The sequence below is a fragment of the Cavia porcellus genome, unplaced genomic scaffold, assembly GCF_034190915.1.
Source record: "Cavia porcellus strain 051 isolate PalLab524CR breed Dunkin Hartley unplaced genomic scaffold, mCavPor4.1 scaffold_1, whole genome shotgun sequence".
In the NCBI taxonomy this organism is placed as follows: Eukaryota; Metazoa; Chordata; class Mammalia; order Rodentia; family Caviidae; genus Cavia; species Cavia porcellus.
In genome coordinates, this window is record NW_026947484.1 from 234,885,650 (window position 1) to 234,912,689 (window position 27,040).

At 38.0% G+C, this 27,040-nt stretch overlaps 1 protein-coding gene across 2 annotated transcripts in view; it reads right to left on the reverse strand.

Moving 5' to 3' along the window:
- The window catches only part of Rab10 (RAB10, member RAS oncogene family), an 84,461-nt gene that overhangs the window by 13,126 nt on the left and 44,295 nt on the right, over window positions 1-27,040 (reverse strand). For both annotated transcript variants that reach the window (XM_063231317.1, XM_063231308.1), the window contains exons 2-3: window positions 18,837-18,897; window positions 8,304-8,442 (exon numbers count right to left, since the gene is read on the reverse strand). In XM_063231317.1, coding sequence (XP_063087387.1) covers window positions 8,304-8,442; window positions 18,837-18,897 — 200 coding nt within the window. The remainder of the gene's footprint in view (window positions 1-8,303; window positions 8,443-18,836; window positions 18,898-27,040) is intronic.

Sequence of the window (27,040 nt, forward strand, 5' to 3'; positions counted from 1 at the left end):
ATGATACAAAATATTATAAAGACTCCCTGTCTTAAGGATTGTACAGACCTTTTTGAATTTAGGGCCTCCTAATTTATGTTACTAAGACAAAGAGAACTTGGCAAATATTCAATAATTGTTAGCAATATACCAGGTGCTCCTAATACTACTATGAAATGTGCTAAGAGTCAATGAGAAGCATTCTCGACTTGGAATTTATGGGTGGACTTCAGGGGCTTCAAGAATTGTAAGTAAATCCAGGTGTGGTATGGTGGTGTGCATCTGTAATCCCAGAGCTCTGAGTTGAGGCAGCAGGAATACAAGTTCGAATCCAGCCTGGGCAACTCAGAACATAGGTGACACCCTGTCTTCAAAATAAATAAAACAGGGCTAGGGATGTAGCTCGCAGCTCACTACAAGGCCCTGACTTCAGTCCCTAGTGTAGCCAACAAATAAAACTAGCCTGGTAACATTCTAAATTCTGTAAGGAACCCATGACTCCAAAATAAAAAGTACAGAAGCAGAGATTACAAACAGCAGAGTAGACTGCACCACAACAAGACACTGCTCTCCATGACGTGCAATCAAGACACCTGGGTGAAGAGAAAAAAGCAGATTTCTGGGAATCGGAAGCAGCCGACTAGAAACTAGAAACTACAGAGAAGGCAGAGAAACGGAGCACAGAGCGGAGGAAAGGAGGAAGCAGTGTGGAAAGCTCATCCAGCTCCTGGGGAGGGTCGGCAACTCCAGGGACAAAGATTGGACCACAGTGCTAGCCCCCAGAAAAGCCTGTAGTTACTGTGAACTGCAAAAACAGTATGCGTTTTTTCTTTTTTTATCAATTTATTTTTTATTTTAAAGAAGGCAAAATCAAACACAACAAAACAGAAAATAGGACTTAAGAAAGCAATGTAAAAGATATAAATTTCAAAGCTAGAAGACCCAAGCTCTTCATTATCTATCATATCGTCTCTTGCTTTCTTCCAAATAGTTGTCCACGTCTTCGCATACAAAGAATTCATACAACATAGTATAAAACTGATCAACCAGAATGAGGAAGGCATTTTAGTTCTTCAGAACCAGACAATAAGGAAGTCACTAATGGCTGTCGTAGTCTCTCGTTCTCCTCAAAATAGCTGTCATATATATGAACTTTCATGTACATGAAAGTGAGTAAGTTTCATGTATATGAACTTCAGTTCATCAAAACAAAACTGGCTACAGTAACACCATTAATCAGAACAAAGCAAAACAATGATAAAAGTATATGCCTTCAAAGAGATGATAGAAGGAAATCCTATCTGCTACACTGCCTATGGTCAACCTCTTAGGGGATATCCATCCAGATCACTGGCTCCCACTTGCTAAAGTGGCTCCCACGCGCAGGCAGCCATGGGGGGACTAGGGCGTAGGTGGGTTGCTTGGTTTCCAGGCGCTCCAGATCCCAGCATGGCATGGGTCCCAGTAAATGCCCCACTTTTTTTATTCTCAAAGTGACTACTTCCACACAGCAGGCTAGACTTGAAGAAATACAATAAAGAACCTACTATTTTTGACAGGGTTTAATCACAAGCCATTTGCGAAGGAGTTAATTGTTTAAGATTGAACTACAGAATGACTAGTTGTACTTCAGGGTTTCTGGGATCACCCTATCACAGTGACTGGTAGAAGATGACAAGACACAATCTCAGAGAAGACAAGGCCTATACATAGGACCACCTCTCTCACCTCCCCAAGAAGTTTCAGGTCTCAAAAGACATATGGGCCCTGCCATGGTGAGAAACTTAGCCGGCTGTATGTGGACTGCAGAGTGCTGGCATCAAATCCATCTGTTTACTTGAGCCCCCATCCCACTGCCTACATATATGACAAAATACAGTAGTCTCCTTGTTTTCCCAATCTACCAGCACAAGCAAGATGTACCTCAGCTTGGACTGTGGCCACAGGTTGGGGTACAGAAAGAGGGGCCTCCAGAGGCGGAGGGGCAGCATGCCACACAAACTCGCAAGTTGTAAAGCTAGGTGGGGAAAGCCAGATTTTGGGTGCACAGAGGGACACAGAAACTGGGAGCTGCCACAGTGATGGCACACAACTGGCCAACCACACTCAGCAGGAAAGATGAGACAGAATTCAGCACCTACACACAGAAATGTGAATGTAAAGACAAAACAGATCTTAGTCGCACTGACTCACTCTCCCTCCCTGATAGCTAATGCTGCAGACCCTGAAAAGAAACCACACACCGAAAGCACTGAGGGTTACTTTGGACTCATTACTATCTTTCTTCTTGACTAGTTTATTTGGAGTTTGGGGGTGTTCTGTCCTTTTTCCCTTGCCTATTTTTCATTTTTAATATTTGACTGTTTTTTCTTCAGCTATTTATGTCTAGTTGCATCAGTTTTCCTTCCCCCAGCAGGATCCTTTCTGGTGTACTCACCTTCCCTGTTTACTTTTCAAATTGTACTTCTTTCATTCTCCTGACTCCACCTTCTTCTTCTTCTCTAGTATAACCACTAAGCTTATCTTTAGATATTTACTAACTCTATGCTGTTAATGGTGGTATAGTTGTTGCTTTTAGTAAATACTGTGTCAATATTTGGTTTGTCTTTATGTCTATATTATAATTATAGATCTCTTTTCTGTGGTTAAGGACAATGGTAGCTTTTTCTGTTTTTTTTTTTTTTTTTTTGTTGTTGTTGTTGTTGTTGTTGTTGTTTTGTTTTTCTTCCCGGTACTGAGGATCAAACTCACAACCTTGGGCTCACTAGGCAGGCACTTATACCACTGAGCTAAATCTCTGGCCTTCTTTCTGGTTTTTATGGTATGTCAATATGCAGTCTGTCTTTGACTATTACTGTTGCTAAGATATTCCTTGTTTAATGGCCTACTTGTTTAACAACTGTTTGGACTGATCACCCATTTTTTCTTTTTTCTTTTTCTTTTTCTTTTTTAGAGACAGGGTCTCACTGTGTAGTTTAGGCTGGCCTTGAACTCACAGCAATCCTCTTACCTCAGCCTCCCTAATGCTGGGATTGCAGGCATGTACCACCACAACCAGCTTTTTGTTTGTTTGTTTGTTTGTTTATTTAACAGTTCTGTATCTCATTTATAGAACCTCAATATCTTTATACATCTTGTTTTTATACAGTACTGTAAATTTTGCTAAAATAAACAGGATACCAAACAAGAATGGCCAACTCATTAAAAAAAAAAAAAAAAAATCAGTCAAAGAGAAGGTACCAAACAGAAATTCAGATTAAAGATGCTACTGCAAGTGACTAGACACCTCCCCCAAATCAACACCACAAAAATCATACAAACACATGGAAATTAAACTTTATGCTTTTCAACAATGGGTCAGTGAACAAACTGAGAAGATATTAGCCCCTACATTCAGTAATGCTAGACCCTACTGGATGGACACAATGAAAGCAGTCCTAAGAGGGATGTTTGTAAGAGTAAATGCCCACATCAGATAAAGTGAGCCCAAATAATAACCTAATGATGCATCTCAACTACTTAGGAAAATAAGAACAATCTAAATCCAAAGCTGATACAAGTAAGGAAATTATAAATTTTAGAGTAAAAATAATAAATCTGAGACAAAAAAAAAAAAAAAAAAAAGAATCAAAGAATCAGTTCTTCACTGGCATAAAGCAGACAAACCCTTATCCAATCTTACAAAAAAATGGAAAGACTCAAATTAATGCAATTAGGTAAAATCACAATGGATACTACTGAAATCCAGAACATTAGTAGCTACTTTGGAAACATATTCCAATAAATTGGAGGATCTAGAAGAAAACTAGAAAAATTCTCAGACACATATGAATCACCAAAACTGTACCAAGAAGGAACAAACCAGTAACAGGCATCAAAATAGAGGTAGTAATAAAAACTCCACAAAGAATTGCCCTGAACCCAACAGTTTTACTGCTGAATTCTACCACAGCTTCAGGCAAGTTCTAATGCCAATACTCCTCAAGCTCTAATGAAATTCAAAGAAAAGGAAATATTCCCAAACTCATTCTTGGAAGTTAGCAATACCCTGACTTAAAAACCAGAAAAGACCCCCAAATAAAAAAGAGAACCACTCTTTTATGAACACAGATGCAAAAATCGTTAAGATAATACTGGCAAACAATGCAACAAATCATCAAAACGACTATATACCATAACTTAGTAGGCTTTACCCCGGAAAATACGCTAAGTCAATAAATACAACCTATCACAAAAATCACATAACCACCTCAACAGATACAGAAAAGGCTTTGACAAAAACTCAACCTCCATTCATGATTAAAATCAAATACCTGAAAAAACAGATGTAGAACTTTGTCTCAGCCTTTTACAGTAAACCTACTGCTTGTATCATATTAAATGAAGGAAATGCTCAAAGCTTTTCCTCTAAAATCAAGAACAAGACAACGATGTCTATTATTACCAGAAAGAGCAAATGGGCCAAAGAAAAGAGACATGTACAGGAAAGGAAGAAGTCAAATTATCCTTATCTGCAGATGACACAAAAGACTTCCAGAACTAATAAATGGATGCAACAAGGTAGCATGATATAAAGCCAATATATAAAAATCAATAGTGTTCTATACACCAATAATAAACCCACAAAGAAATGAGGAAATAATGCCATTCATAATAGCAACAAGAAAAATTCAGTTCTTAGGAATTAACCTAATAAATGAAGTAAAGGACCTCTGAAATAAAAAACACACTATTTTGAAAAAGGAGATCAAAGAGGACATCAGAAAACAAATATACCCCCTGTTCCCTAATAGGCAGAACCAGTATTTTCAAAATGGACGTAATGTTCAAAATGCAATTCCAATTGATTAGTTACGTTTCTCTTATTGCTGAGACAAATATCTGACACCCAAAGTTAAAGGATGAAAGGTTTATTTAGCTCACAGTTTGTAAAGGTTTCAGGCCATGATTGGCTGGCTCCAAGGCAGAGGGCACATGGCAGAAGGGTGTCACAGAGAAGAAACAGTTCACTGCATGCGGAAGACAGCAAAAGCAACAAGGAACCTAACAGCTTCTTTCTGTCCCTTTTATTCTATCCAGATAACATAGGGCAGGTAAGAGTCACACTTTTAATCCTAGTGTCCTTGAGTTTAGCACTGCACCATGAATTAATCCCAGTGTCAAATACTCTAGACCCAGCCACCTCTGAAAGTCTCACTCACTGCATGAGGCTTTGAGGGGACAATCTAGACACAAACCGTAAACACCAAAATACCAACGAATTCCTCACAGAACTAGAGAAAACAATTCTAAAATTCATATGAAACAAGAGGCAATGCTGGGCAATAAGAACAAAGCATGAGGCACCACAATTCTGTTTCATGTTACGACTCCCAAATTTCATTCCAAAGCTATGGTGACAAAAACAGTCTGATACTGGCACAAAAACAGCCATATGGATAAGTGTAATGAAACAGAAGATGCAGAAACCAACCCAGGCATGTCCAGTTATTTGGTCTCTGACAAAGGGGCCAAAAACACTACGGGGACAGCCCCCTTAGCAAAGGGGGCGGGAAAAGTGGCTACTCATATGTGAAGCTAGACCTCTGTCCCTCACCATGTACAAAACTAAAATGAAAATGAATCAAAGATCTAAATATTAAAACAGGAACAATCTACTGGAAGATAAAAAGTTAAAAACTCTGAACTTACTTTCAAGGACTTTCTGAGAAGAACCCCAACTGCACAAGAAGTAGTATGAAGAAAAATAACAAAAAGCTTCTGTGCAGAAATGGAAACAATCGCCAGAGTGAAGAGACAACCTACACAAAGGGACAAAAAGTTTTCCAGCTACACCTTGAACAAAGGACTAGTATCTGTTTCTATAGAACTCAAGAAAAATCAGACAACACAAAATGAAAGACCTCATCAAAAAATGGGCTGTTGAAACAAATACACAGTTCTCAGAAGTAAAAAATGTTCAACATTTCTGGCCAATAGAGACATGCAAACTAAACACTGAGATTCCACTTTACTCTACAAAGAATAACTATCATCAAGAAAGCAAATAACAAACCCCAGTGAGACTGTTGTAAAAAAGTAACTTTTCTACATTGCTGGGGGGGGGGGGGGGACTAAAAACTACTACTGTACAACCACTATGGAAATTCTCTAGTATGCAGAGTTCTCAAAAAACTAACACTAGAAATTCCATTTAACTCAGTTAGCCCCCTTCTAGGTATCTTCCCAAATAGTTAAAGATATTATTACAGTGACATATGCACGTCTATAGCAGCACAACTCCTAATAGCTAAATCCTGGAAACTGCTGCTACTTCCATCAAGAGATGAATGAAGTGTGGTATTTAAACATAATAGAGTATACTTTGCCATAGAGGAGGATAAATTTGAGTCATTTATAGGGAAATGGATATACCTTGAGATCATCATGTTAAGTGAAATAAATATACAAGTTTAAATATCTCACTGTCTCTCTTATATGAGAAACCCAAAATATAAAGAACAAGATAAAGACAAATCCAGGAAACAGGGAGATAAATTTTTCACAAAAGCAAAGGGGACCAAGAGATGGGAGGATGCGAGTAAGTGGAGGAGACGAGGGATAAGGGATGAAAACAGAATTAAAATGTGTTGTTTACATGTACCAACTACCCACGATAAGTGCAATCATTATGTACTGCACATGTACAGTAATTAAATTATTAAAAATGAAGCACAAATCACTGTACCCGATAAGAATCAGCCACTAACTGAATAAACCATTCCAGTCACTTGAAACAATCTATAGGAGATCCACGCCATGCTGGAGCTTAGGACTCCTGGAAGCCAAGCCAGCATCTCCCCTCCCTGTAAGTGGAGGCAGGGTGGCAGCCTGCAGCCCTTCTAGGGGGAGAACTAGCAGTGTCTCCTGAGATCCACGCCATGTTGGAACTTAGGACTCTGGGAAGCCAAGACAATACCTCCGGGGGGAAAAAAAAAATTCCATGTAAATTATAAGTAAGTTGCAGTACACCAAAATGTAATCCACTATTCTGTGCAATTTATATGAACTTATAAAATCATTTTCAGATTCTAGAAAATAAAAAAAGAATTAATATGATTGATAGTATCAATCTGGGATTATAGGCAACTACACTGAAGAAGACAAGACCCTACGATATACATTCTGGTTCGATAACTGCCAGTTGTTGAAGTTCTATGCTATATACAAAGTTGTGTTTTTATTAATACTGTTATATAATGATATATTCAGTTATACTATGTCTGATGATATAGCCAGTTCTATTGAAGATAACAAGAGACAACACAGGAACTATGGTAGAAGTCCTTACACAATGGTCTTATATGTCTTTTTTGTTTCATGTGTTTATAGGAATATGTTTTGTTCTGTCTTGCTTTGTTTCGCTTCTACCTCTAATATAGAAAGAACAGAAATACATGCTAAGACTCATGCATGTGTAGAATCTATAAACAGTTTATGAGAGCTGATCTTATGACACATGATGAAATGAACAGATACTTTGAGGAAAAAGAGTCACTAAAGAACCCAGTGCTGACTCTGGTGTGTCATAATGTGAAACCCAGCAATAGTATTATTCTCTGTTCAGAGTGATATTAGCCTGCTTGGGTTTTTTTCTTTCTCAACACAATTGAAGATATGGATAACTGCATGTATGTTTAAATGTATAGGATTGATAACCATATTTCTAAGTTTTTATTGAACAGTTGAACAGAACTGTCTGCAGTCTCGATATTTGAATTCTCACTTTACATGTTCCATTTTTGTATCTTGAATAACTATTTGTAAAATGACAATATGTAAGCATCAACCAGTGATTTCTTACTGTTTATTTTTTCTCTGAATGCATGTATTATTTCTAACTATTTTCTGTTTTGTTTAGTCTTTCTTTAAATAAAATTAAAAAAAAAAAAAAGAAACAATCTATGAATGACCTGATCACACTGCAAGTTGCCAGAGACACTAACCTAAAGTGTAGCACAGAAAGACATACTAGAATACACCTCACCTTCTAAAAAATTGTATCTTCAAATACAATAATATGGCACAATCAGTAAGATTTTTAATTATACTAGTATGGAGTATATGTTTCAAAATCTCTACAAACAATATAACATTTCTATAACTTGAAGACTTTAAAATTGCTACTGAAAATTGATTTAGTCACCCAATAAAAATTCACTGGTAGTTTTCTATTTGGAAGCATTTTATAAGACAGTTTTGTAGTTTTGGGGTAATTGCCCAAGATGGGGTTTTAGAAAGACTTTCCAAAATTTAAAAGGATTCAGGTAATTTCTAGATCTTACCTCATCTATGTTTCTAAGCCATTTGCTGATGTTTTCGAAGCTTTTACCATTGGTGATGTCATATACTAGCATGATACCCATTGCTCCTCTGTAGTAGGAGGTTGTGATGGTGTGAAATCGCTCTTGGCCTGCCGTATCCCTGAAATAATAGCCAATAAACACATTAAGCATTTTAATAATATTAGATTTCAAATACAGGACAAAACAGTGAAATAGATTAAAACCCACTATCTACCACAAAGAAAACAAAACAACTACTTATTTAACGTGTGTGTGTGTGTGTGTGTGGTTTGTGTGCAGTACTAGAGCTTATACTCAAGAGCCTTAATACTGATTCCATCCCCAGCCCTTTTCATTTTTGTCTGGGAAAGGAAAATGGCTAAGTTTCCTACGTTGAGCTCAAACTGCCTCAGTCTCTCAGAGTATCGGAATTACAGGTACGAACCAACACACCTGGCTTTACCTAACTCTTTAATTAGTAATTATAGTTCTTCATTTTTCAGTTGAAAGAAATTAATGACCTACTCATACTGAATGAAAATCTGGGAAGGAAAACAATTCAAAATGACCTATTAAGCTTTTGAAATTCCATTTTATTTCATAATTTAGAGACATTCTTCTTCCTGTTTTAGACAATGTATCACTATGTAGCCCAGGCTGAGCTTGAACTCATAATTCTCAAGGCCCAGCCTTCTAAATGTTACAACTACAAGCATGTACCACCATTCCTGGCTACATTTTTAGAATATTTAAGAGCTATAGCTAGATTCATTTGCAAAAAGTTACAAAGCTAACCTCATTTACAAATAAGACAAATATATGTAAATTGTTTTTTTCTTATTTTTTAATCCCATCAAGTCAAAGATTCAACAAACATTTTGCTCCAGTAATTATATTCTCGTTTTTTAAAATAAATATGTTTTCATTTGCATCACCAATTCATTTGCATCACCTCTTATGAATGATTTTACCAGCTTTTAACATGCTTTAGTGTCTTCTTTCTAAAAAAGCAAAAATAAAAATCTCGATTCTCTACATCCCTCCAACACTTTATGTCTCTGTTCCTCTTCCCAGCTAATACTTTTAAACTTTTATTTCAAAGTAACTATACCACACACCTGTAATTTTAGCACTGGAGAAGGTGAGACAAAAGGATTTTGAATTTAAACCAGCCTGGACTACTTAGTGGTGACCCTGTCTCAAAGTCCTCCCCCTCAAAAAGAGAAAGTTCATACAAAACATAAATATTTACAGCAACATTACTCAGAATAGTCCAACATGGAAACAACACAAATGCATCAACTGATTAATAAATAAAAAGTGCATATCCATCCAATGGAATGAGCACACATGAGATCTTGGTTCTGATTCCCAGTACAGTAAGCAGGCAGACAGGCAAAGGTGAACCTTGATAACATTACACTAAGCGAAAGCAGCTCATCACCAACAAGCATGCTATATACTTTCATATAAAACAAATGCTCAGAATAAGAAAGTCTATAAAGACAAAAACATGTTAGTAGTTACCTAGACATAAGAATTGGGAGGAAAGGTGTGAAAGACATGGGATTTTTTTTAAGAGAAAAAAAAAAAAAAACACAGAAAAATCAAAAAGCAATCAAACAAATAAAGAACAATAACAAAAACCAAGTGACCAAAAAAAGAAGAAGAAAAGAAAAGAGCCACAGGATTTCAAAACAAGAATGAAATATGGGACTTCTTTTTAAAGGTGATTAAAATGTTCTAAAAGTTATGATGGTGGTTGTATAATATTGTGAATATCTTAAAACCACTGTGTATTTTAAATAGGTACATTGTATGGCATGTGAATTATGTGTTAACAAATCTAATATAAAACACAGTAAAATGATGGCAGGCTTAAAAATGAACACAGCACTTGGAAGTTTGGACGCAAGAGGATCACCATGAATTCAAATCCAGCTTGAACTACACAGTGAAATCTTGTCCCAAAACACTCCCTAAAAATCAAATGCAACCAAAATAACCCATAAGCACAAAAAACTTCTATTGGCAACTTGTTATAACCAGAGTCAACCCTAAAATCCTTATCTTTACCTTTATGTTGAGGCTTAAAAGGCCTGATAGGATTTATGCTTTTGCCAGCCCCCTGTAATTCTGACTCCTCTTTTCCCTAACCACTTGGAGCCACGTTTCTTCCACGTACCCCAACACACAAACTTGTCCTCCTACTTTTTTTCAAAGAGACAGAGACTGAGAATGAGTGAATGTGAGTATGTGTGTGTGTGTGAGGGAGAGAAACTGAATCCAGGTCTTCCCACGTACCATACGCTCTATACCAGTGAGCTGTACCCTCGGCCCCACGTGACAGTCTCCTGTACAACCGATTCCCACCACCTATATACATGACTGGATGTTACTCATTTTTCACATTTTAAGTGTAATTTGTTCATATATCATCTGTTATGCATCAATTACCCATCAATTCAAAATTCATTGCATTCTATGTGCTAAGTATTATACAAGGACACACAGAGAAGGTGGATCAGTCAGATTCAAGTTTATCCCCAGTTCTTTCAGCTGGGTGGCTTTGAAGGTACTTCATCTCCTTGGACATTTGCTTTGGTTTTCTAATTTATAAACAATTATGAAATTTACTTTCCATAAAGATATGCAAAAATGCTCAAATCTTAATTCCATGTTTTCAAGACATTTTAACAATGTTCTAACTCAAAATCATCTTTGCAGATGTTCTACTATACTAAGAGCTCTCTTACGTTAAAAAGCCCTGGTTTTGCTTGCAGCCTATTTCTATAATAAAGATAAAATAACATTATATTTTAAATTTAGCTAAGAGAAGAAATAGTTGAACTTAAAGTTCTTTCAATTTTCTTAAAAGAATGTCAGCCTTGATATGCTCATTTCATCTCAAAGTATATGGGTCTGCCCTTTAAAAAAAAAAAAGCTTATTCCACAACCCGTTCATTGAGCAAACAGTGTACCATACAGTTAACACTATTCTAAACAGCTAACAGTAACAACAAACTGTTGCCTTCATGGAGTTTACCTTTTAATTGTGGTAGTACAAATAAAATAAGAATATCAGAGAGTGATTAGTTACTACAATGTAACAAGAAGGCAAGAAAAGAAACAGCCATCTTTGAGGAAAAAAAACACGATACTGTCAGGGATGCAGAAGGGCCCATGGGGACAGAGTGACTTCTGTCTTGGAGGCTTCAGCAGCAGTAACTGGGATAGCGTTGCAGCCCGAACCAAGGAATTCATGGAGCCAAAACATCGCTACTATATTTTGGCTATAGCAATAGTCACCCTGAACAACTCTGCCATAATTACCTACTGGTACTATCTACAAAATCTACAGCTGTTTGAAAGCTGTCCTTCTTCCCCACCTCTGGCAAAGAGATGGAGATATCCAAGTTTCCCTAACCAGGAATTCACCAACTATCCTGCAAACACCTACAGTGAGTCTCCACCAGATGGCCTAGGCTCCAGAACTATGGTTACTACAGTGTTTTTATAGAAGAAATGTAATGTGAATTAATTCAGCCTGTTACACTGAAAGACAAAAAACCAGAGGCTGATGTTGGTTATGAAGCAAAGTGTAAGTTTAAACAGGGGAGTGAGGGAAGATCTCACCGTGAAAGTGAAGGAAGCGAACCATGTAAACAGATGGCACAACAGTGTTTCCAGAAAGAGTTCAAAAGGTCCCAAGAGCTAAGAGAGGAACAATAAAGCCAAAGTGACTGCAGAGAGCAAGGGAGGGAGGAAGGGAGGGAGAAGAGCTCAGAGAGATGTGCCTTTGCAACAGCAAATGTAGATGTGGATCTGCCCAGGCCTGAGGCCCTCCACTCCCGCCCCAGCCCACACCCCCCAGGCAGGAACTCCATCCCAGGCTTTGTGAAAAGAAATGTCTTAATCTGGGACACCATGATGAAAATAAGATGGGGCCCAAGTGTGTATGCAGAAAGCTGAGTTAGTAGATATTACCCCTATCTACCAAAAAAAAAAAAAAAAAAAAAAAAAAAAAACCCTCAAGAAATGCTATCTTCCAGAAAATTAAACATTTCGAAGGACAGCTCTCAATTCTAGGTTTGACTCTTAAACCAAGTTAAACTGCTAAGAAACTATACGTGCACATGCATGCACATACACACCTATATTTGCATGTTTACTGTATTTATATCTTCAAACCACAGTTTTTATCTTCCTTAGCTTTAATGTTTTGTGAACTTATTAATACTCACTATGAGAAGTAGCTTTATGAAAACTTATTCTATTTGTAACCATCTGATTTTGCCCTGTCCATTTCTGAAAAGAACAACGTAATTTACTGTGGACAGAAAAGCATCCCCCACTCTTTTCTTGCCTTGGTTGCCAAGAAGCTTATCCCGACATAGAGGTGCAAGCCTTTAATCCCAGCACTTGGGAGGCTGAGGCAACAGAAGCACTGCAAATTCAAGGCCAGTGTGGGCTACATTGTGAGTTCAAGGCCAACCCAAATTATATAGTAAGATCCTGTCTCAAAAACTGAAGGGGGAGTGTGTGTGAGATTATATATATTTGTGTGTAGTTTTTCTCATTTCCAATTTCCTGTTTTGCATTTATTAATTTTATGTATGGCCTTAAAAATACCTTAAATCAGATGTAATTATAAACATTTCCATTAAAGAACAAAGGCCTGTCTCATCACAGTAAGAATAGCTTGTTTCTTGTCTGATCTAGTAAAAAGAAATACTATAAACTAGCTGGGTACCTTGGCACACATCAGTAATCCCAGCTCTTTCAGAAGGCTGAGGTAACAGAATCACAAGTTCGAGGCCAGTTAGACAAATGAAGGGGAGGGGAGGGAGCTAACCTCTAATTCTACCCCTTTAAAGATGGTTAAGTCTCCCACTGACCATGCAGGCTGGAAATGTGTGTGTTTATCTAACACAGTGTGCAGGACCTGCACTTTTAGCAGTGACTAACAGCTATAGTATAGGAGGCATAAGAAATTTTGATTTCCATTTTGTTCTAAGTAATAACTATTTAGAGAGATCTTACAAATGGGTGACACGTCCAGGAGTTAAGACGGCTTTTCTTCTTAATGTCCCACATGTTGGGTCACAGAAACTGCATTCTCTGGCTTCTGTGTGAGTTATTTTTAGTCTGAGTCCTAACAGCACTAGAACAGGCCAGAGAAAACACCAATCTGCTCTGCAGTGCAGAGACTTTAAATTTCATAACTTTTTTTTTTTTGGTAACATAATGAAAGTTATTCTTTATAAATTGAGGTGTCACGCACTGTATACTGTTTTTTTTTTTAAATCGGTACCGGGGATTGAACTCATGACTGCCTGCTTGCAAGGCAAGTGCTTATGCCACTGAGCTAAATCCCCAGCCCCACTGTATACTATCTTAACAGGACCTGCATTTCTTCAAAGAACTAAAATTTCCCTAATCCCAAAATATAGTAAGTTTAAGTTGGTGTGGTGGCATATGCCTCTAATCTTAGCATTCAGGAGACCGAGACAGGATTGCTGGAGGCCACTGGAGGCCAGCCTGGACTACTTAAGTGAGTTCAAGGCCAGCATGTGTTACATAGAGAAACCCTGTCTCAAAAACGAAAACAAAACTAACAACGACCAAAAAATATAGTTGAGTTTAAATTATGTTTATCTTAGATGGGTATGATAGCACATACTTGTAATTCCTGCACTTTGAAAGGCTGAGGCAAAAAGTATCAAAAACTAGAGCTACAGCTGGAAAGCTTAGTGCAACCTTGACTCAAAATAAAAAATAAAGACTGAGATGGACATCAGTGTGAAGGCCCTAGGGTCACCCCCCAGTTCTAAACTACAAATAAGCTTATCTTCACCCAAAAATGATGTTTTTAAAATAAGGCCTGCCTTCTAAGATCTTAAAACAGTGGAGCAGAAACAGGAAATTATATCACAAATTGTGAATGCTAGCAAGGCAGATGGGGAGAAGTGACAGAAAGCAGGGCAGAAAGACAAAGTAATTTACAGTAATTAGGGAGATCCTCTCCACAGAGGTGATTCTTAAGGTGGGAAGTGAAATGTGAACACAAACCACTCATTAAAGTCATTCAGGCAACACATAATTACTGAGGATCTATCTATATTTGCACGGCTCTGTTCTAGATGGGAAAGATATAAGCATAAAATCATAAAACTGACAGATGGCATTCTCACTGTTCAAAACCTTATATTCTAGTATAAGGGAGAAAGTACTATGGTGACTTCACATACTGAAAACTCTTATGACTAGAGCTAAATGTGACAGTGCTGAGGACTGGGTTTCTTTAATCCTCACACAAGGATTCTCTGAAGATAGCAATGAACTGATATCTGAATGACAGAAAACAGCAAGGCAACGATCTGATGAGCATTCTAAGTAGAAAGAAAAGTAAAAAGTTCAAAGGCTCTGAAATGGAAACATGCTTGGCATGCTGAACAGAACAAAGTGGTAAGAGATGGGGAAATGGAAGATGGTAGCCAAGACCTGAAGCCTCTGAAATGGAATGATAATTTTAAACAGTCTAGCCATGGGGGGATAGGAGGGAGAAACCTGAGGGTTGGGAGGGTCTATAAACCATTTACAAAGGTTCCAATTGATCAGTTGGAACTGCAAGCTATATACAAAAGAAAACAGAGTAAGAGAGGTAGGTAAGATCTTTATTGTAAAAGCCACATGGATCCAAAATTTGTCAAAAGGACAATAAATAGAAAGACAACCATGATCAGATTTATATCTGAAACAGGGTTATTCTGATTCTCATATGAAAAAAAAGCACAGCAAGAAAGCAAAGACAGGACAGACTGGAGAGGATACTGAGAGTCTTCATCAACAGCACAAAGAAGTAATGAAGGCACAGACGAGAGCAGTGACCATGACTCTTTTAGAGACAAGGGTCCAAACGCACCTATTTATCCCAAAGCACCAACAGAACAATCAAAGCTGAATACTGAGGTTTCAGTTTAGAGAAAACTCATTCACTCACATGTTTTGTCTTAAAAACAACACACATGCCACAGGTTCACCCCCCTTGGACTAGGGTGCAACAATGGAGATGGAGAATCAACAAGGCCTCCTAATGAACTGGATGTGTAAGGTAAGACAATAGAAGAATCAAAACTGACTGACCAGTGTCTGGCATCTTACATAAGTAGGCAATTAATTTTTCTGCAAAATCAAAGTACTGGTTTAGGGTGACTGTGCTAAATACAATTCACTGCTGGTACGAAGACACAAACATTGCTAACGGCAGACATTCCTGATCCTCAATCCCCAAAACAAACATACTGAAGTAACTTACTATGGTTGTTTTCTTGGCAGGGCTAACTCTATGAAAAATGTACATAGCAAGATAAATTGTGATGCAAACTTTCTACAGATCCAGGATTTGTTGTTTTTTTTTTTTACTTTTTATCGGTACCAGGGACCAAACTCACGACCGCCTGCTTGCAAGGCAGGTGCTTATGCCGCTGAGCTAAATCCCCAGCCCAAGATCCAGGATTTTAAAAGCCACAGCCCTCAGGCCGGGGATATAGCTCAGTGGCACAAGTGCCTGCCTAGCAAGCATGAGGTCATGAGTTCAATCCCTCTGTACCACAAAAAGAAAAACAAACAAAAAGAACCCCCACAGCTCTAGCCAGTCACGGTGGTGCACACCTCTAATGTCAACATTCTGGGAGTATGAGGCAGGAAGATCACAAATCTGAGCCAAACAATCTAATACGTATGCCCTAGGCGGGGTGCCATACACCTACACCCCTATGCAATATAAAGGCTGAGAAATTCCTAGAAAAGACAGCAGAAAAAAAAAAAAAAAAAAGAAGATCATTCAGAGTTAAGAAAAGACAAAGCTTTAGTACAATCTGCAGAAAGTTTCCAAGGCTATGTTCAATTTTCACACCAAAGTAGGAAAGAAAATGTATCTGAGTTAGAAAATACAAAAATTGTTGTGCTTTTTAATATCAACTGGGAGCAAAGTATTAAAGATGAGGACAAAGTTTTGAATTTCAAGGTATGCTAAGTTATACACAATGGGATTTCCCCTGTAAAGGCATTCTTAAATTACCAGGGCTATCTCTCAAATCTCTTGCTTTGAGCTATGTGGCTTTTCTTCTCGGAATGTTACCGTGCAAGTATTTTCACTGAGAAGTTCAATTTAAAGTATTTAAAAATTAAATAATATCAAAATTAGAAATTTTACCATTTCTATGCTATGTTTTGGTTTTACGGGTAATTTTTTACTCTATTTTCTTTCTTTCTTTCTTTTTTTTTTTTTTTTTTTTGGGTACACTGTAAGACTTACTGTTTCCAAAGAGTGTGTTTTAACAAGGCAGATACTTTTTTTTTTTTGGAGTCAAGGTCTCACTATGTAGCCCAGGCTGGCCTGGAACTCACACACAGTGATCCTCGTGCTTCAGTCGCTGAGTACTAGGACTACAGTCATGTGCTTCCATGCCCAGCTGACACTTTAAAAACTAGTGCTGGGCCAGGGGATTGTCGTAAGTGCCTGCCTGGCAAGCTCGAGGTCATGAGTTCAATCCCTGGTACCAAAAACAAACAACAACAACAACAAAACCAGTGCTTGCTGTTTGTTACTGTTTATTTCTAAAAGCTACAAAAAGAAGCTGGGTGTGATGGTGCACCCCTATCATCCCACTACTTGGGAAGCTGAGGGAGGAGGATCTTGAGTTTGAGGACAGCCTCAATTACATAGTGAGCTCAAACCCAGCTGAACTATATAGTGAGGCCTTACTTCAAAAATGAATGAATGATATAGAAAAACTTAAAGAGTAAAACGGAGGAACCGAGCCACGCATGGGGCCACATGCCTGGATTCCCAGAATACTGGGATGCAGGAGGATTGGAAGTTTGAGCCCACTCTGGGTAACAAATGAGATCCTTTCGCAAACAAACAAAATTAAATTTTTTTCTTTTGGTAATTGGAATTGAGCTCAGGACCTTGCACTTGCCAGGCAGCCATTTATGCCACTGAGCTATATCCCCAGCCAAACAAAATTATTTTAAAAGGGCTAGAGATATAGCAGAGGTAGAAGGTCCTGGGTTCAATTCCCATTACTGCCTCCCCAACCTCCAAACAGAAATCCATAAAACTGTAAGAACAAGGGAAAGAAGAGAAAGTCTGTGGAATAAAGTGAAAGGTTCTTGCCCTAGTGTATATTACTGTACAGTGATGGCGGTGGTCTACCGTGGCGGAGGCCAAAGCGGGAGCGCTTACTGCTTCCTCCTACTCCTCCAGCTGTAACTGCATCTCCCCTTCCTGTTTGTGTGCACAGAGAATTCCGATGGGTTCCTCACACCTCATCAATTCTGCCCCACGCGCCACTTCCGATCAGAGGTCACAGAACCCTCTGCCTGTCTGTATCTGATCAAGGAGGCAGTCTCATCACCTGGGTTGTTTGCTCCTTTCCGGGTCCTCAATAAACCTGTTCTTTTTTTACTTTCCACTTCTCTATAGCACCAGAAAACGTTAACAGAAAGAGTGTAGACAGAGGTACAGGACAAATTTAGTAGGGCAAAGGTTTTATATATAATGTAAAACATGTCTGAAAAATTATTTTGTGACATTTGGTTTCTCTCATACAGACAGTTATGCATGTATTATGTATGTGATGCTGTATGTCCTTAAGAAAATTTAACGGCTTCATCCTTATAACATATACAAAACAAGTAATATTCACTAAAAAGTACGCCATTCTAACTTTGAAGTCCATGACTCACATTTGAATGTAAATTCAAATAACTGTATTATACTTCTCCAGGCAAAACTATATAAATTAATTTAAAAAGTATGTCTGTGTCTTTTTCTTTTTTCAGTGCTAGAGGATTGAACTCAGGACTGCCACAAAGCAAAGCAAACATTCTATCTCTAAGCTACATCGTAAGACCATCTTTTCAAAAATAAAGGTTTAAAGGCAGGCACGGTACCACACACCTGTAATCCTAGCACTTGGGAGGCCGAGGCAGGTAGATTGCTGCGAGTTCGAGACTAGCCTGGGCTACAAAGTGAGCTCAAGGCCAGCCTGAATTACATAATGAGATCTTGTCTCAAGAAAGAAACAGGGAGAAGGGGAGAGGGAAGGGAGGTGAGGTTAAACCATATTAAGGAAAATAAATATTTTAGCTTAAGATTCAAAGCAATGCAAGATTGATATTAACCTTTAGATTAGATGTCTGTGAGCAAAGCACAGTGCCAAAGGCTTTATACAGATTTCATGTGATCCTTATACCAACCCTTTGAGATAGGTGGCATCAGCTCCATTCTACATATGGAGATAGAAAAGCCTAACAGTATGTAACTTGCCCATGTTTACAAAGCAAGTGGAAAAATTAACAGCCAGCTCTTATAGAGCAAAACCAATGGCAAGCACATTTCTGCTTCACTGAGGTTCACCTGGTAGCACAAAAGTCTAACAGAATCTAAACAAGTGACAAGGAATAATTTCACTGCCATATGTGCTATTGTTATATAAAATAAAGTGAATTAGCATCACTTACCAAATCTGTAGCTTGATCTTCTTTCCTTGTAATTCAACTGTTTTGATCTTAAAGTCTATTCCTGTAATACAAGGGGAAAAAAAGAGGTAACTTGTAAATGTAGCTTTGTGCTTTACTGAAGTAAATATGCTGATACATTTTAAACTACAAATCTGAGCAAATAGGTCCACAATCTTAAACCCAAGTAATAGAAGACTCAGGATGGTCAGAGAACTAGCCATATAGATAGTTTTCACAAATTAGTAAAGGAAGTAACATATCTGCTATTACAAGTCAGGTGTGGTGGCCCATGCCTGTAATCCCAGCACTCAGTGGCTGGAGCAGGAGGATCCCCACAAATTCAAGGGTAGTTTGAGCTATGTAGTGAGTTCAAAGCTAGCCTGACTACCTAGTGAGACTGTCTCAAAAATAAAACAAAATAATACATAATAAAATATGTACTATTACTATTGGAGATTTTTAATAGTTTATTTATTTATTTTGGTACTCCACTGATCGAACTCATGATCTCACACCTGCCAGGCAGGTGCTGTGCCGCTGAGCTATATCCCTGGCCCTGATAGTTAATTTTTAAATGTAGAAAGAAAAAGTAATAATATACAATATTTGAATAACACTAACCAAGTTGACCTAATTGATATATAAATCTCCACACACTTAGTTTTGTTGCTGTTGTTTGTTCTGCTTAAAGATTGAACTCAGGGCCCTGCAATGCCAAGCAAGCACTCTATGCTACTGAACTTCATCCCAAGTCCCAGACTTACGTGCACACTTAATGGGCACTAAAATAAAACATAAGGGGAATAAATGAAATTTCAACATGAATACTAAAATCATACGGATAGGAGAATGAGAAAAAAATGAGTTCTGGCTGGGGATTTAGCTAAGTGGCACAAGTGCCTGCCTCCCAAGTACAAAGTCCTGAGTTCAATCCCCAGTATGAAAGGAAGGAAGGAAGGAAAGATTTAAAAAAAGAAAATGTAGGAAAAAAACAAGTTATATTATATATAAACACAAATTCTCTATGATGAATGTGATCATTATATGTATCTAAAATGTACCAACAAAATCTTGATTGGAAAAAAATATATTAATTGCATTAATACAACTCTACCAAAATTCATGCACTGTTTCAGAAAGGGAGGAATATGGAAAGAACAAATTAAGTCTCCTAATCTCAATTTTCTTTTAGAAGTAAACTTCCAGCCCATTTTGATACTATGCAACAAATACAAGAGTTGTTTATCAAAGGCTGAATTAATGAGCATGTCATGAATGAAACTAGCTAAGGGATATAAACAGATCTAAGAATAAACCAAGCTTCAAGAGAAAACATGCCAAAAACCTTTAAAAAGGAAAAGGCTTTCTACATGATTCCAACTGATATACTACTAATTAAAACTGTATTTCAAGATTCCATAACTTTTTCCAGTTTTTTTTTAATCCAAACATTTGAAGGTCCATAAAATGAAGGTGAAAGGAAAATAATTTCTCAAAATCCCAGCCCAGAAAGTCATGGATGGAACTGTGAGGAGGAAGATGTGCTTCACGTGAAAGAAAGCTACGCTAGGGATGTCTTTCACCTTGTCCTGACTATGTTTTCCATTATCAAATCAAAAGGTGCCACCTAACCAACATTAAACTTAGTCCATGTCCACGGTCAATAATTTTGTTTCTCTAAGAATTTTCTTAGAGAATCACCCTACAATTACATAATCTTCAAGATTAATCCCTGAAAGCTAACTATACATGTCATCTTTATTTTTTTTTTTTTTTCTCCTCTCACCTCTCAAATCCTTTTCATGAGGCTTTGTTGCTTTTATTAAACACTCCACCACCAAACTGCTCCCGTGGAGATTAAGATCTCCATGTTCCTGTATTTAGCCTGGGGAGGGGAGCACTGCTGGGGATTGAACCCAGATGACCATGCATGACCATGCATGTTATGCTTGCACTCTACCATGGAGCTACACGCAGGCCCCAAATGTTTTTTTGTTTGTTTGTTTGTTTGTTTGAAATCAGTACCAGGGATTGAACTCACGACTGCCTGCTTGCAAGGCAGGCGCTTATGCTGCTGAGGTAAATCACCAACACCCCCCCCCCAATGTTATTCTAAGCCCTTAAATGAGTTGGCCTAATTGGCAGGAATTAAAGGTGCTCCTCATTCCTTCCTGAACTCTGCCCCTAAGCAGTTAGAAGCTGATTTTCAAAATGGACTGTAGGCTTCTCTTATTCTTCCCAAGAACAGAAAGTCTTCACTGTTCAGTTGAACTCACTGTCACATAGTGGTCCTGGGTGGAGGAAAAGGACCCAACCCTGGTGTAGTCTGTAATAAACCTGTAATACAACCATTCTGAGAGGCTCAGCAGGAGGACTGTAAGTCTGGATACAATTAGCTTGGCTGCTAATCCTCCCTTTTTAACAGTTCTTGTATCTGCAACTTGTCTCTTTTTGCAAATTGTAAGACCAACAAGGGTACAGATTTTTATCTATTTATTTCATTTAAATTCTCAGTACCTAGAACAATTGCATTTTATATATATATATATATATATATATATATATATATATCCACTCAAAAATTGTTGAATAAACATAAATGATACTTCTGGAAAAAGTAAAAAGCCCCACCCCACCCCCCCCAAAAAAAAACCCACAGGTAGCTTCACCGTTACAATGTAACTATTTAGAATCAGCTTTTTAGAGCCTTGGATCAAACATTTCAATGCCATGTCAAAACAATTAAGGAAAACCAAAAAAGAAACAGGTAATACAGTTGAAAAACTAACATTTCTCATTTAAACATAGGATGACTTCTTTAGATTTGAGGGGCCAATGTCAAGCTAACTCAGAAAACTGAAAATTAAATAAAGAAAATATGCGAGCTGGGCACAGTTGTGCACGCCAGTAATCCCAGTACTCTAGGAAGCTGAGGCAAGAGCACAATCCAGCTCAGACTAGGCAATTTAGCAAGACCTTGCCTCAAAAGGGGGGATGGGAGGGCCAGAGATATAGCTCAGCAGCATAGTGCCTGCCTGGCAAATGCGAGGTCATGAGTTTAATTTATAGTACCCCCCCCCAAAAAAGGGGGGGAAAGGGGAGTTAGTGTGAAGGCTCTGGGGTTCAATTCCTAGTATCAGGCCCACTCTCCCCGCCCAAAAAAAGAGAAAATAATACATTCAACAGAAAAATAGTGAGCTCCCCCAAATATGATTAAGTCACAAGAAACGGAACATACAGTATATGACATATAACTTTAAGATCAAATCAGAAGGTCTGACATTTAACCCAAGTCTGAGAAAAAACAGAGAAAATGATACAGATAATAGTCAAAGAAATTATACAAGAAAACAGAACCAAATAAATCCGGTTTTGGACCTGAAGACCACTAAGTGCGTAGCACAATGAATAAAAGCCATACTGTAGGGTCAGGGGATTACAGACTGGGGGCGGGGGGTAGAATAGGGGTTTCATTAGGTCTTCTAATCCTGACTAGGAGTTAAACTTTACTAGAGAAATTTCCCTGGGAAGTAGGTCAAGGACAAGGGTAGAGAAAGCCAAAATCAGACAAAGAAAGGCACCAAATAGCCTTGGGACTTGCACCAAGAGACCCAAAAAGGAAAGAGCAGACAAGCAGAGTACAGAGAGTCAAGTGCACAAAGCCAAGCTGAAATGGCCATCCCTCACCTCCTCTAATACAATACACGGGAGACATAAGTGGAGGTTGGGGGAGTTAACTAACTTTAGGGAAAGGTCTTATACAAGCGTACACTTACACCTATGCACAAACATGCAAATACACACAGGCGTGCACACAGACACACGTATTTATTCTAAGAGCACAACAATTACCATATAATTATAGAGTACAATGGATATCTTCATGCCCCCTTAATAACTTTTAAGATAACCATGAATATGGCACCTCTGTGCCAATCAGCTGCCCACCCTGAAAATAAGGCCCTAAAGTAAATAGAAAGAAACTGCACACTAATCACTGAAAAAATGACATTATAGAGAGGTGCTCAGAAGCCAATCTAGTCACGGCAAGTTCCAGCTGGAGGGAAGGGTCCCTGACAACCCCACCTCCATAAAAGCAGCCATGAACATTGTTCTGGAGCCCCTTACCCTAATTCCTTTTTATCAGGGTAACTATATATTTTCTCCACTCCATACACTTCCTCTTCCTCTTTATTTTACAAATAAAGTGCATTCCTTTTCGTTAAACTTTGTTCCTCAAATTTTTTTACTGGGGCTGAGTTTATGATCTCAGTGGGCTGCTCGGACACCACAGCAGCAGTGCTCCTCCCCTAGTTGAGATAATACCAAGAAATATAACAGTGAGATTTCAGAATACCAGGGGAAAAAAGTTACAAAAACTTGCAGAGAAACAAACTGGGCCACATTAAAGGTTTAAAAATGATAATAACTCTCAACATTTGTCTCACTCGCAGGAGACCCTACCTTAAACCACCAGCAAAAGAGGGGAGGAGTACCAACTCTCAACACATCAATAGCAACACTAAAAATCCAGAAAACAAAAGGACAATGTCTTTGTGAGTATTTTCAAACTATAACCAGCCAGTACCAACTGAAAGACATTTCCAGACATAAAGGATCTCAAAATATTTAGCTCCCATTTATTACTCCAAAATGTGGCACTTTGATATGCTGCGCTGGAGAGTTTGAGAATTTAGGTTTCTTTACCCCTCCCTGGTTTCTGAATGCAAGAGGAGAGAGAAGCCTTCTCTAAAGTGCCCTCACAGAACTGAAAGAACTCTTCTCCAAAAGAAATCCAATTGTCTCAAATCCCCCTTCTACAGAAATCATCAAATATCCAAGGAAGGTAAATCAGGAAAACAAACTAAAAGCCTTACACAGCCCAGAAAGACTTTTACTTTTCATCTATTCTTCTAAGAGCAGCTCCTAAAGATAACTGAGAGATTGTCACTTTCTTGTTGAGACACAATGCACAATACCTAAAACTGAAGGTGGAGAGGTTTATTTTAGCTCAGTTTCCTAAGTTTCAGTTTAGGCAGGCTAAATTGCAGAAACGAACGGCTGGGACGGCCTGGGCAGAAGAAAGCTCCAGTCATGGTGTCAGCAGGGAAACGGAAAGCAAAGGGAGGATCCAAAGAAAAGGATCCAGCAAGGGAAACACACACTTTCTTCAAGGTCATGCTCCCATCACCTTTCAAATACAAGAGGCTTTGCGGGGGAGGGAATATCCCAGATCTAAACAGTAACAGGCTTTCTGTGCAAGGAACCACTGTTTATAGTGAGACTGTAACCCATCTTTCCCCTTGTCACCACCTAACCCACAGAGGAACTTAATTGCAAGGCATATTCTTTTCCAAAACTCATTTACTGCCCCCTCTAAAAGTACCTGCAGGCCATCCCCCATTTCACTCTCCCTTATCAAAAGGGTAAGGAAAGCTTCAACCATTTGATCCTTTGCATTTCACCTTTTGTTTGGCTTCTGTGCACAAGTGCATATTAATCTGTATGTCTTTTTTCCTGTTCATCAACTGTATGTTTTAGCAGTCTTTTACAAAAACTTTCAAAGGAAAGTGTGAACTTCCCTACACATACACCCTTTCTAAGATAGCTAGAGGAGATTGCTTTAGCAAACAACAACAACAACAACAAGAAAAGATGTAAAATTTACCAGGGCAGGCCAAATTGGCTTGAACAACATTAAGAAGAAAGTCCCAGAGAGGCCTCCTAGAATTGGGAGTGGCTTGTGAAGGAAAATAATGCTAACAGAATTTACATGACAAACAAGGGTCTGATGATTCAGTCGGGGATAAAGCAGAAAAAGCTGGCTAGCCCTAGGTGAATGTAACAATGAAAGAACCATAAACTATAGCAAAAACAAAAGGTTGTTCAAGAAAGGAAATACAATTATAGCATGCTATTTGGTTTAGCTGTTAATCAAAACATTTGTTATTGCTCTTAAGGTGAAGAGAGAGGTCTTGTCAGGAATGTCTGGTGGTATAAAAAGAAATTCTCAGGTCTGGAGATTTAGCTCAGTGGCATAAGCGCCTGCCTTGCAAGCTCGTGTCATGAGTTCGATCCTTGGTGCTGATTAAAAAAATAAATAAATTCTCATCTTCTATAACAGAATTTCTAAAATGAGATTGTTTTTAAAATGGGTCTTTAAATCTGGGAGGACTGATTTTTTTTTTTTTAAAGTTCTTTATATGTTCTCGATAGTAAACCTTTGTCTGAGGTACACTTCTCCCACGTTGAGGGTTGTTTCTTCACTCTGTTGGTGGTTTCTCTTGGTATGCAAAAGCTTTTTAATAAAATGAGATCCCAGTTTATTTTGTGATAGTTCCTGTGCAATCAGGCTTTGTTCATGAAGTCTTTGCCTACTCCTATGTCTTCAAGAGTTTTACCTACTCTATACTCCATCCAGTAGATTTACTGCTTGTTTTAATATTTAGATCTTTGATTTTTTCTAATTTTACTTTAGTGCGTGGTGAAAGATATGGGTCATTTTAATCTTCAGCCTGTGGAGAGTCACTTTTTCCAGCACCACTTATTAAAGAGAAGCTAGGAAAGTCTACTGCCCTCTAAGATTCTGTCAGGAAAAAAAAAAAAAAAAATCAGACAGGTTCTCCTGCAACACTTACCACTTGCTGGTTACCAAACCAGAATAAGGGGTAATTCAACCAATGATTTTTTTTTTTTTAAGAGGTCCTGCTTATGTAAAAACACATGTAAGGAATTCATACTTTTTGGGGACTCCTGGAACTCAGATCAATCCAATTTTCAGCTGCTCAAGAGAGAAACACTGTCAGTCAATACCTTTAACTTGATTATGTTACACAAACACCATCCAGTGGCAAGAAGAAAAACTGCAACCTCTAAGCACTATAAAGTTTGCAAAGCTTGACTTCTGATGACCATCAAAACATAGCAATTGGGGCTAGGGATTTAGCTTAGCGGCGTAAGCACCTGCCTTGCAAGCAGGCGATATTGAGTTCGATCCCTGGTACAATAAAAATGAAAAAGACAAAAAAAAAAAAAAAAGAGCAATTAACTCCAGCAAAAACAACCTATATAATAAACTCCAGACAATCAAACTTAACAATTTATAACTAAATCAGCATCTACGGCTTTTACCAAGGGAAAAATCAAGTGCTTCTCCCACACCCAAAGAAGAATTAACAATCCCAACACCTACATCTTTAGAATGTCCTTTAGTGTGAAATTTAAGAGACTAAGCTTAGCTCTCTCAGAAACAGTTCAAATTTCAAAATAGTCATTCCACAATACAGACATGTTTCCTTATCTGTATCACATGTGAAAATGCCTAAGTGAACAGGTTCCCTCTAAAGATCCTCTGGTATAGTAACAGCTAAGTAACAGCTGACACCATTCTAAGCTTTCTGCTTGGATTAATTCATTACATGTACTCAACAATCCTACTCCATTTGATGTGCAAGTATTTCCTTAGTTGTCTTTTCTGTAAGCTCTCTTTTCACCGTCTTCATAAGGTCTTTTGATGCTTGAAGGTTTTCAATTTTAAAGCCTAACAGTCTATTCTTCCTTTTGTTATACACCATATTTAATTAACCTTAGTTTTTTAAGGTGGAAGACATTCTTGGGTACTGATAAATTTCTAACAGTACTAAAGTTAAATTTACCTTTTGCTAACCAAAACTAATACATGTAGAGAGGAACAATACAAGCATTTCCAGTAAAACTGAATACTATGTATGTTCCTAAATAACTTATGTTTTATAAAAATCACATATTAAAAGTAATCAGGCTTAGGAGAAAAACCTAAGGTTGAGATATATAAATGTAACACACTGATCATGCACCATTTTGGACAAAAATCTCTCTATTTCTATAATTAAAAGCCTTGTTCTAAAACCTACTCTACTCCAGGCATGGTGGTGCAAACCTATAATCCCAGGCCTCGGGAGGCTGAGGCAGGAGGACTGCTGCATTTGCTAGTTCAAAGCCAGCCTGAACTGCATAGTGAAACACTGTCTCAAAATGACCAAAAATTAAAATTAAATTTAAAAAAAAAAAAACCTATTCTAAGATCAGGGTGGGGGGTTACTTTTGTTTTTTGTGGTTCTTGGAAGCAAAACTGGGACCTTGTCTATACTAAGACTTGACTATACTACGCTTTTATCACTGAGCTATACCCCTAGCCCTACTTGTCTAATAACATAGACACTATA